The sequence below is a fragment of the Chiloscyllium punctatum genome, chromosome 23, assembly GCF_047496795.1.
Source record: "Chiloscyllium punctatum isolate Juve2018m chromosome 23, sChiPun1.3, whole genome shotgun sequence".
NCBI lineage: Eukaryota > Metazoa > Chordata > Chondrichthyes > Orectolobiformes > Hemiscylliidae > Chiloscyllium > Chiloscyllium punctatum.
In genome coordinates this window covers 70,339,445-70,351,779 of record NC_092761.1, presented here as the reverse complement: position 1 = coordinate 70,351,779, position 12,335 = coordinate 70,339,445, and the positions used below count along the sequence as shown (strand labels likewise).

At 37.0% G+C, this 12,335-nt stretch overlaps 1 protein-coding gene and 1 long non-coding RNA gene across 13 annotated transcripts in view; one reads left to right on the top strand and one right to left on the bottom strand.

The window, feature by feature from the left end:
* Positions 1-12,335, top strand: part of gramd1ba (GRAM domain containing 1Ba) — a 607,589-nt gene that overhangs the window by 439,168 nt on the left and 156,086 nt on the right. Inside the window, exon 1 of one of the 12 annotated variants that reach the window (XM_072593161.1) lies at positions 7,606-7,885. The exons of 9 other annotated variants lie outside the window; for them this stretch is intronic. Coding sequence is in view for 1 of the 3 variants with exons in the window: in XM_072593159.1 (XP_072449260.1) it covers positions 7,966-7,976 (11 nt within the window). In the remaining 2 variants the exon portion in view is untranslated. Of the gene's footprint in view, positions 1-7,605; positions 7,977-8,617; positions 8,637-12,335 lie in introns of those variants that run through there. 2 more of the 12 variants (XM_072593159.1, XM_072593162.1) reach the window with 2 other exon arrangements.
* The window catches only part of LOC140494130 (uncharacterized), a 111,797-nt gene that overhangs the window by 10,221 nt on the left and 89,241 nt on the right, over positions 1-12,335 (bottom strand). The gene's annotated exons all lie outside the window — the stretch shown is intronic.

The window sequence follows — 12,335 nt, the reverse complement described above, 5'->3', positions numbered from 1 at the left end:
TGGGTTTCTTAACTACACTTTGTATTTTTATTACATTTTCAGCAAGTAGAAGAAATGGTTGGTTTTAACCTCAAATTAAAAGTCCCATCGCTTTAGCAGTATAATTTTGTGTTCTATCACTCGTGGTTTGTTTGACGATTTATGTACATCCGGAAGGAAGTGTCCGCGAGTACCTGTGCACACAGGATTAAAGAAAATCATTTTATTATTTAAGGTTCATATTGCAGATTAGACTCTGTTGTGAAATACACTTTTTTTTGTCAAAAAAAAAACTTCTTAACTGGTCTTGATACCGCTTAACAGATTTGACAAGCCTTATACTAGAGTTCATGTTTCCTGTTATGTTTTATGCCGGTCCGAGATTCAGTTGGCCCAAATTGGACCCCATTCGTGAAACTAATTGTGCACAGGTGGTGGGTAGGCTCTAAAAGTTTTGTTTGTTGTTTTATGCACGCGTATTTATAAGCATGGTATATGATGATTTTTATTTTAAAATGTTTTGTTTGCTAGGAAATAGAGTATTAAAAATTAATCGAACAAGTTAATAGTTTCAATGCTGAAGCCTTAACGGTGATATATGAATGCAGTTACCCTCAGCTTGAGAATTGGACACACTAGATATATTTTATGAAGCAACTGTTTCCATTGCAATGATTCTTGAAAGGTAGGTTATGATGATGCAAAGAAATTTTAGTGGAAACTTCATGCATAACCTACCCAGTATAATTTAAAATATAATTTTCGAATTTTGTCAAAAACTTAGAAACAGGTGACAACACTTCTATTCAATATGGACAAGGCATTTTGTTGAAAAAGTTTTGTTTTTGAAAGAAAAATAAAATCGAAGAGAATGCCATTTCCCACTCACTCATCGTAATGTGGTCTGCAAGAGTCTGAAGATGATAAAAATTGCTTTTGAGATTTGGTCCAAAGGCAGAGATTAAGGTACTTGGAGCTCTACAGGGTCCTTTTTTTAAAAAAAAATCATTTTTCACAATTTTGTTTAATTTAGAATTGCCATGAGTGCAACTATAAACAGTCTTGAGATTTTTAATACAAATTGAAGAATAAAGTACAAAAATGTAATTTCTCAGCCACAACAAATTTATTATTTTTAATTTTGTTTTTAAAAGCTTTGCTTTTTTATAGAAGCATACGTTACAGGATCAGTATCTGTATACAGGTATAACAGCTTTGCAGAGCGTTCTAGGAACATTTTCCCTAGTTTTGATTAAGGCTGCTCTGAGAAAACCACCTGTTATTTCTTAAAAAGAATGAAAAGTTCACACTGCCTATTTCAAATGTTCTTGGGTTTTCAGTGAAAACAATGTATAATCACTTCTTATTTCAATTATAGAGTGAAATTAGTTATATTGGGAAAAAATTTTTAAAAGTACAACTCGAGAGAATACTTTCTAAAATGTGTTAATGACATGGACCTATTGCCAGGAAGTGGGGAACTAGTGGAGGGCTACTGTACAATTAACCTTACGTGACTTCAAAATGTTCCGATAGAATTGCTATTTCCACTAAATTAAGCAAAGTTTCCTTTTTGTTATAATAAATTTCAAAACATGAACTGAACAATTGCAGGATATTAGGAGGTGATATTTATTTAAATTAACAGCTATCCAATTTGATAATTCAGTAAATTGTGTTGACATCCTGCACTTTTCTTTTAAATACTTCTAATTTCTTTTCCATTTAAATTATTTCTTCAATTTTTTTTTGTATGATTATAGTTTCTTGAATTCTATGCACTCCTCCATTACGATTTTTTTTGGCTGCCATTAAAAGTTGGATTCTGCATGGTAACCCAGCCAGAACTACTGTAGTAAATCATGCAGCAAATAGTATTATGAACCCACGCAGTTTCAGTAAAATTGTGTTTCCCAAGTTTCTCCTAGACTACAAATAGTTCTAGTTACTGAAATGCAGTGGGAATCAGTGCCTCTCTTCCCCCAAACAGATTAACTACGTATCTTTGTTTTTAAAGTGAAGACACACAGGTTAAGGACCAAGATTAGATTAGATTAGATTCCCTACAGTGTGGAAACAGGCCTTTCGGCCCAACCAGTCCACACCGACCCTCCGAAGAGTAATCCACCCAGACGCATTTCCCTCTGACTAATGCACCTAATGCTATGGGCACTTTAGCATGGCCAATTCACCTGACCTGCAAGTCTTTGGACTGTGGGAGGAAACCAGAGCACCCCGACAAAACCCACGCAGGCACGGGGAGAATGTGCAAACTCCACACAGACAGTCGCCTGAGGCCGGAATCGAACCTGGGACCCTGGTGCTGTGAGGCAGCAGTGATTACCACTGAGCCGCCCCAAGTTATAATATCATTAAAGTAGGAGAGAAGGCAAGTTGATAATTAGTTGTGATGTAATCTTGTGTGTTTTTGCGATAGTTTGTTTTGGAACAGCTATTCGAGAAAGTAGAATCAGTCGATAGGTTAGTGAAGAAGGTATCTGGTATGCTTTCCTTCATTGGTCAGAGCATCGAGTATAGGAGTTGGGAGCTTATGTTGTGGCTGTACAGGTCTTTGGTTAAGCCACTTTTCAAATCTTGCAGAACTGGAGCGCAAAGGTTTAAGTTTAGAGGGGAAATATATAAAAGGGACTTAAGGGGCACTATTTTCATGCGCAGGATGGTGCGTGTATGGAATGAGCTGCCAGAGGAAGTGGCGGAGGCTGGTACAATTGCAGCATTTAAAAGGCATCTGGATGGTTATATGAATAGGAAGGGTTTAGAACAGTAAGGGTCAAGTGCTTGGAAGTGGAGTAAGATTAGTTTAGGATATCTGGTTAGCATGGACGAGTTGGACTGAAGGGTCTATTTCCATGCTGTACTTCTCTATGACTCCATGAGTCTAGAGTCAACCAGAGAGCAAGCTAACTATATTTAGTCTGGCAGCATCTGTAAGGAGAGAAAAGCGCTGACGTTTTGAGTCTAACTGACCCTTTGTCAAAGCTTTGACAAAGGGTGAGTTAGACTCAACGTCAGCTCTTTTCTCTCCTTACAGATGCTGCCAGACCTGCTGAGATTTTCCAGCATTTTCTCTTTTGGTTTCAGATTCCAGCATCTGCAGTAATTCGTTTTTATCTATATTTAGTATTGTTTGATGACATAGGATTAATGAATTACCTTGAAATTAAGATGCTCCTAGGTAACAGTGGCCATAATATGATTGTATATGATTGCATTTTAGTTAGATGGAGAAGAGTGGATCCAAGACTAGTATGTTAAATGTAAATAAGGATAATTATGAGGCATGAAAACAGAGCTAACTAAAGTGATTGGCAAAATTAGGTTAAGAAATAGGTCAACAGAGATGTACTGGCAGAAATTTAAGGGGGAAGTTTTGAATACACAGAATAGATTCATTTCAAATGGAAGAGAAATTACCCACCAACCAAAGTTAACTTTAGAAACATTTAATGGTAGTATTAAGCTTAAAAAGGAAGCATCTCAATCCACAGAGATTTAAAACCAAGATGAGGTTTCTTTTCTCACAAAGTGTCATGAGTCTTTGGAATTCTCCTTCAAAAGGCTGTGGAAACAAGCTCCTTGAATATTTTTTAAGGTACAGAGAAATAGATTTTCAATGAGAAAGGGGGTAGAAGTGTTGACTAGTCAGATCATCTGTTAACATTTTGAATGGTGGAGCAGGATTGAGGGACCAACTGGCCTATTCCTGTCACTAGTTTGTAGGTAACATTTGATTGCTATGAATTCTTCAAAATGGATATGAGCATTCTGCTTATCAACACCAATTTTTTCCATCTTCCTGTCTTATGAAATTTTGTCTATCTTTAGAAAAAGCTGTGAGTAGTAATTACATTGTAGGAATAATCAACTATTTGCTAAATCTAGCAGAGTATGTGAGCTGAATTATAATCAAGTACTATAGTTGTTAAGAAAGGATTCTTTGGCATCAACTTCACCTATCAATTCAGTCCCCTCAGTAATGTTATGAAACCTGATGAAATATCATGCCTCATTTAAGACCATAAGATATAGGAGAAGAATTAGGCCTATTGGCCCATTGACTCTACTCTGCCATTTGATCATGGATTATTTGTTCCTCAACGCCATTCTCCTGCCGCTTTCCTGTAACCCATGATTGCATTATAAATCAAGAACCTTTCCCTGTCTGTCTGAGACGCACTCAATGACTTACCCTCAACAGCCTTCTGCGGCAAAGCATTCACACCCCTGTGACTGAAGAAATTCCTCCTCACTCGATTCTAAAGGGTCGTCCCTTCACTCTGAGGCTGTACCCTCTGTTTCTAATCTTACCTCCTAGTAGCAACATCATCTTCACGTCCCCAGGCCTTTCAGTATTTGATAAGTTTCAACGAAATCCCCTTCATTCTTCTAAATTCCCTTTGAGTACAGACCCAGAGTCCTCCACTGCTCCTCATATAACAAACCCTAATTCCCGGCATCGGTCTTGTGAACCTCCCCTGGATCCTGCTGAAGAAATGGGGCCCAAAACTATTGACAGTAGTCTAAATTTAAAGATGAGAATTCAGCAAATTGAACAGAACAAAATAATGGGTGCTTCAATCTAGGTTTTTAATTGACGTTTCCAAATGTAGCACTTAGTGATTGTCTTAGTGATTGTGTCCAGCTATTTTGTAAATTACATGAAACCACATAGCTAAAAGATTGGAAAGCTGGATAGAGTCACATAGATGTACAACATGGAAACAGACCCTTCCGTCCAATTCATGCACGCCGAACAGATATCCTAAGTTAATCTAGTCCAGCATTTGCCAGCATTTGACCCATTTCCCTGTAAACCTTTCCTATTGAAGTACTGGTCCAAATGCCTTTTAAATGTTGTAATTGTACCAGCCTCCAACACTTCTTCTGGCAACTCATTCCATACACGCACCACATTTGTGTTAAAAAGTTGCCCTGTAGGTCCCTTTTAAATCTTTCCCCTCTCATCCTAAACCTATGCCCTGTAATTCTGGACTCCCCCAACCCAGGGAAAATACATTGTATATTTACCCTATCTATGCCCCTCATGATTTTATAAACCTCTATAAGGTCACCCTTCAGCCTCTGACACTCCAGGGAAAATCGCCCCAACCTGTTCAGCTTCCCCCAGTAGCTCAAACCCTCTAGCTCTGGCAACATCTTTGTAAATCTTTTCTGAACCCTTTCAAGTTTCACAACATCCTTCCTCTAGGAGGAAAATCAGAATTCCTCACAACATTCTAAAAGTGGCCAAACCTATTTCCTGTACAGTCGCAACATGACTTCCTAACTCCTCTACTCAATGCTCTGACTAATAAAGGAAAGCATACAAAATACCTTCTTCACTATCCTATCTACCTGCGACTCAATTTTCAAGGAACAATGAACCTGCACTCCTTGCCTCTTTGTTAGCAAGATTCCCCAGACCTTACCATTAAGTCCTGTCCCCTGATTTGCCTTTCCAAAATGCAGCACCTCACATATATCTATATTAAATTCCATCTGCCACTCCTCACTGCTCTCAAAATCAAAGCTTGTTCAAATTAGGATAAAGACATTTTGGCAAATTTGCAGGTGCTGAAAATTTTGAAATATGGGTAACCTGGATTTTTTCAGCACAACCTAAAGTGGATTTAAGTTGGTAATTTGTTACATATTTTCTTCATATCTGAGGCTGAACACAATAAAAGGAAACTTGACTCATACATTTGTTAGTTTTGTATTCAACATATTACATAATCATTTGCAAAGATTTCATAATGCTCTGAAATACATTTATTTGGAGATCATAATTCTGATTGCTGTCTACATGCTATATGTAAAATTGACCTTATCAGTATTCTGTGTCAGTATGTGTGAAAGTGAAACTGACATACAACCGTTCGAATCTGTACAGAGACTTCAATAAACCTTATAAATAAGTTTGTTAGAATCCATTTTCTAAAGCCACTTAAAGGAAAAAATAATTCTCTAAAGGAGAGAATTTAAATAGCAGTACGTACTGGAGAAAATAAAGCAATTTCACATGGAAATATGGATTACTGTTTGAAATATTTAGCAATTGCAGTGCAACATAGGTCCAGAGTTCGATTACTGGTATGGACAGGTGTTGAGCTGCATACAGAGTTGAGTATTTCATGAACTAATGTGTGACTGTCAAAATAATGTAAATTTTTCATATATAGAGAGAACACAATCATTGTCTCAGGTCACTTGAGAATGTAGTCAGAATACGATATGTCACAAATTCCGTTGTGATATGCTGTAGGAAAGTATTCACATCCCTTAGCTGCTGAAATATCAGAATATTATAAACTTTGCTCTCAAAAGCTATATTTTTAGTTTTAGTGTTTCACTTTAGCATAGTCACACTTAACAATTGTGTCAGATTGGCACATTTAATAGAACAGTCATCCCACAGTTAGCAGATCGTAGATTCTAAACCTTTTACCAACATCTTAGCATACGTTATGTCTGACAGTTTAATGGTGTTTCTTCACACAAACCATTCAAGTTAGGTTGTCTCATCATGTTCTAATGGATCAAGTGGTTATGAAGGATCTTGAAAGTATCACTGTCCTCGCGTGTTGGTCACTGATTTTCAGCATAACAAATGGCTATTCAACCCTTTGGAACAACGCTCCGGAAGCTTAAACCTGTTGGACTATAACCTGGTGTTGTGTGATTTTTAACTTTGTACAACCAATTGGTGTTTGCAAGATGGAACTATAAAAGGGGCAAATGGCTATCGATTCATCTCTTTTATAGTTTGTCTTCATGCTAAGTGACTGACTTTTAAAATAATTGTGTAATACATTTTAGAGATGATGGTTAGGTGTGATAAGCTGCTTCATAAATGTCAACATTTTATCTGATGGGTCAGTTTGAGATTTTTTGCAATCATTGTTTGTGATTCTGATAAGTCCTCCAGGACTACTGTTAACTGCATAACCAACCATGAGAAATTGCAGTGGAAAAGCTAAAGAATACCTTCCCCAACATTCTCCCCACCTTGATTTTAGTGGGTGTTTCCTGTGAAAACAGAATTGGTCCCTTGTTTATTACCTCCCTAAATTGGCACTGTTGACACTATGCTGCCAGGCATGGAACTCTGTGTGTGGACCATTGCCCAGGGACTACTTTGGCACAGTGTGTCACATTGTCACAAATACATTTCATTCTTACTATATTTGGATGCAAGTAGCTTTTTTTGTAATCAGCCTATTTGTATCTGTGATCAGAAACCTCCAATACCTTCTAGCCAAGAAGAGACTATGTGTCATTAGACACTGTCCTACAAGAAGCTTCATATGCTAATCACAGAATAGGATACCAATTTATGTCTTGATTTAACAAAACTTTATGAATTTTTTTAGATTTTTTTTTCAACCTGATCCTTTTGTTCTGATAGCATTCAAAGCTAATGTTTTAATTTGCAAAATAATATTATCAGAACATGATAATCGAAAATTCCAGCTAGCAGGATAAGATAACGGGTATGTATTTGGATTTGTAAGGGTTAAAATGAAGGAGGGAGGGAGGTCTTGAAATAATGCAGTTCATCAGACATGTTGGCTTAGCTAGCACTGATCTGGACGTGCAGACAAATCAAGCCAGGAAAGGGGTGTAAATTGACCTGAGGCGAGTGATGTCACCTCCATTCATGAGGAGCATGAATAATTCAGCAACGGACAGACTGCACCAAGCAGCAGCATTTTGTAAAACAGCTGAACCGGTGTGGTTTTTTTGTGTGTGAGCAACAAGACTGGAAAAACAGCCACAATATAGCAATGATCGAAGTGAACCCGCCTGGTTGCCTACAGTGTCGAATTTTCTGTTCAAACCAAGCTTTGACTCCTTTAATTCTAGTCTTGTGATGGTTGTGGAGGTGAGTATCCTCCCACCTCCTCACAGGCCCTGAATGTATGAATGAAGCTGTAGGTGCTTGTCAGTGTGGTGCAGTCCTTAATGGCTTCCAGGTTAGTTCTGCTGTTTGGACAATTTGTTTTTATATATTTATTTGCTGCCTTGTTGAGAATGAAAAGATCCTGAGGCTATTCCTGTTGTTGCGTATTTTCATGTCAAGCCGAAGATGGAACTGTTAGAATTCATTGGTGGTGTATTTGCTTTAATGCCTGCTTTTACCAGGCATGTCTGTTGAAGCGATTTACTTCTAAGCTGTTTAGAATGGGTGAGGTTGGGGGGAGGGAGTTTGGAAAAGAATCATTATAATCTTGAGGTTTAGTTACATCTTATTTTTTCTATGCTTACACTGAATTGATTTATTCATGATACTCCATACATGTTTTTTTAAAAAATCATTAAAATACCTGGTCCTCAAAAGAAAATGAATTCTGAATGCGTCACAGAGTGGGTGCAGGGTCTGACTGGCATCAAGTATTGTACTCGGAGTCAATACCATGCCTGATGTAGATTATTGTCCATATGTCTCCTCAGAGTGCAGCATAACATTTAATCCCAAGAGACAAAATAATACCCTCAGTTCAGAATATTATTATGGGTCATTGCAGAAATGTCGGACCGGTTTCTGAGAGTGTGTGGGTGTTGTAGTTTTTAGCTCCATCTATTAATATTCTATTGGCTGCTTTCGCCCCTGGATGAAACCCTTGGATATCTCCGTAAGCATTATTTTGCAGCATTTTGAGTAGACCTATCTATATATTTTTAAAAATTATTTGCAGGATCTTTGCTTGTGAAATCATTTTTAAACAAATCTTCTTAATTTAACTTAAGTGACAAATTAATTATGAGGTGATGCCTCTTGAGCTGGCCTACAAAACAGTGAATGGCTTTGACTGCCACTGCCAGCTATCAGTTTATTTTTCACTCTATCCATCAGTATTGATCTTTCATTGCTGACTTTGCATCCTTTCCTTGCTACCTTTGAAGGCTGGCAGCCAGAAAACAAGAGTATCAAGTGTGTATGATTGCTTGAGTATATAATTTCTTTCCTCTGATGGTGAACTGGAATCCACACTGGAGTCTAAATGGAATCCACACTGGAGTCTAAATGGATACATTTCAGAGCTCTCACAGGCAAGACAGTTATGATTGCTCCAGTTTGAAGCAATTCTTCTCTATAATATGGCGCACAGTGAGAATGCTGATTGTAATAGCTTCTACTGCTTATCGAAGTCTAAATTGAGCAGTGATCAAAATGCCAGTATGTCAATATCAACCCAAAGATGTTTGACAGCAAGACTAACCATTCATTGTACATTTTTCTTATATAAAGTAAATTAATTTGACCAGAAAATGGCAGCCTCAAGATGCATTCTGGGAGACCATCAGAGAGTGAGAGAGACACAGTACTGTTACATTTGGGAAGTTAAACACAGAGTGGTGATGCTGCTGCTTTCTTACTGCTAATGCTGTCTGAAACTTCCATATCAGCAGAAAATTTATTTAAACTAAGAAATTAAGTTGAACTCTAGAGCTTGGACAAAGAGCCTGTTCAGATGCCAAAAAGAGTGGTGTCCTGAGGCTGAGAAGTTATTGATTCATAGCACTTAGGCTATTTCCAATATTCAGTTAACCTTGCTATTTTTAGAAAAAATGTTTGAACCATTAGATAATTTTATAATATATATATTATATATATATATATATTGAAGTTGTGATATTGAAGTGAGTTGTCCACTTTGTGTGATTTTTTTAATGTTTGATGGGCACAAACCAAACACAAGTGTTTCAGTTTTATGCTTGGGTGCAATTCCTGTTCAGTCGCTTTCATCCAGGCAAGCATTCTTCATAGTGAGTTAAATTATTAGGCTGTACAATTTTTATTCCATTGTCTGTGGAAGAAAATAATCCTCTTATTTAAGTTAGTGTTTTTTCAATTTATTATACCTTGAAAAGTGTGAAAATAAATCATACAGTTTAAACAGAATATGACTGTTCCTTTAACAACAAATTCCAGTTAAGCTTAATCTGTTTACAGGAGGTAGATGGGGAATGTTTTGATCCTGATTTCTGTCTACTCAAGAATATTTATGTACCAAGTGTTGAATAATTATGTTTTCAGTCTTCCATTCACGACCATTCAGTGTTGAACTTTGTATCTGTCATGTGCTATGTTGAATTTAAATTTGCCTTCTTCTTTCAATGCTGTCCTAAGAGGTTGAATTACAGTGGAGTTGACTTTTGACAGTGCGTTGTAGGAATAATACATTTTATTTTTGAGTTGAGACTGTCCTCTAAAGGAAATTACTGAAGGCGCGGTATCTTTTAAAGTTAATTGAAAGGCTATTAGAGTATTGTACATAATATGATCACTGTTATTTTTGTGCGGTGATGTCTTAGACTTTTGAACTTATAAAGATGAAGAATGGCAGTGTCAGGAAGTAGAGTCCCTTCCATTTTGGGTGTCAATACCAGTTTGAAATATTCTTGTGCCAGGTCTGGCAAAGTTGCGTGCAACGTAAAGCACACTCTTATTTCCCAACCTGAGAACTGCATTCTACCACATCTTTATTTCCCATATCAACCACTTCTGTATGAATGCCAGTGGTCATTTATTACTTTTGTTTAATTTCAAAAATGCTGTTGAACCATTTTATATCATTTATTACAATTTTCAAAAGCTGGAAACTCCAGTTAATTCTTTCTTTGATTATGCAACATTTCTGTCTTGGAAGCTGACTTTATGCAATCCAAGAATCAGAATGATCTTGCATTAGCTGGAGTAGGCCACCTTGCAGCAATTATCCTGAATTAAACATTTATTTCCTTTATTTTCATTTTAATTATGATGCAAAATGTTAATGACACATTTGAGACTTTCTGAATATTGGGTCCAATGATCTGTCTCCTGAACCAATTAAATTGAAGAAGAGAGAGTCGCAGTGAAAGATGAAGAAGAAAATACGGCAAATTAAAGTAAGATTAGATACAGAAGAAGTATAGTCAAGAGAAGGGAAAAACAAAAATTTTGAAAAGATTCACTAAAAATCTCAACGAACACCATCAGGAATATCATGTCACTGTGTCATTGTTCTCTTTTTGAGCCTTCAAGATTGAGTCACTCTTCATTAACAGAGCTGTTATTACCAGAATTACAAGCCTTTATGAGCTACAGTAAAATTCATTCATATTAATGATGTAAGTTGTGCAATTTCATGATGCATGGTGGAAACACAACACTGTTGTCTTTTTGTAGTTCTTGTGAGGGTAGCAGTGGAGCAGTGCAAGTCATTTGGCAATTGGTGTTGAATGGAAACTAATAGTGTATTTCTGTTCTTTTTGACAAGCCTTTTTTTAAACCTGCTGGTAGTATTCATTTTATTGAATAGTTTCTGAAATGCTGGATGGTCCATTGATATTACAGTTGTGGTGGTTTCGATGACATAGCTGCACATGGTGGGCTCACTCACATGATGTGAAAACCTGCTTTAATATTGTGGCCTCATTAGAATTTCTCACACTTCACATTAAGATTAAAATAAGTAAATTTGGACAGACTAGCCAGAGCGTTATAAACAATTCCTTATTCTTAACTGCCTACACCTGAGTGAGTTGAAAAGTGTGGCAATGGATAAGCACAGCAGGTCAGGCAGCATCCAAGAAGCAGGGGAATCGATGTTGCAGGCATAAGACCTTCAGGAATGCCTGAAATGTCCATTGCCCTGTTCCTCGGACGCTGCCTACCCTGTTGTGCTTTTGCAGCACCACACGTTTTGACTCTGATCATCAGCATCTGCTGTCTTCACTTTCTTCTACACATAGAATGAAGATACTATGAAATGAAATTTTTCAGGAACTGGTGGAATTAGTAAGGGAGCAAGATTGCTTCAAAGACATAAGTGGCAATAAATTCATTTGATAATGGGCACATTATTGTTTATAATAGAAAGAGACACTAGGATTGTTGGAATTAGCTTGTTGGCTGGGCATTTATGTTTACATTTGTTCACACTGCCTAAAAGGCTTGCAAAAAAATTCTCAACAATCCTCGTAAGAGTGAACAAGTTTAAAATATTCAATTTGGAACATTCAGTAAGATATTTGGAGGTGATGGTGGTGCTGGAAGTGTGTGTTAAGTGTTTGGAGAATGTTGGTGATAGTGGAAGCCAAATGTGTTTGGGTCTACTTAATATACTGTCAGAACTATCATTAAAATACACAGCAGTCTACCTGGCTTGGATGAATTTCATTAAAGTATATTGTTATTTACCAGTTGATTATACAGTGTTCATCCCAATGGTATCACAACATCTATGAGTGTGGATGTCATCTCCAAAACATTGCACAGCAAAACCTGATAATAGATGTGTTTCATAAGAGTGTCTATGAATTTAAATGGCCATAAGAACAGAGAA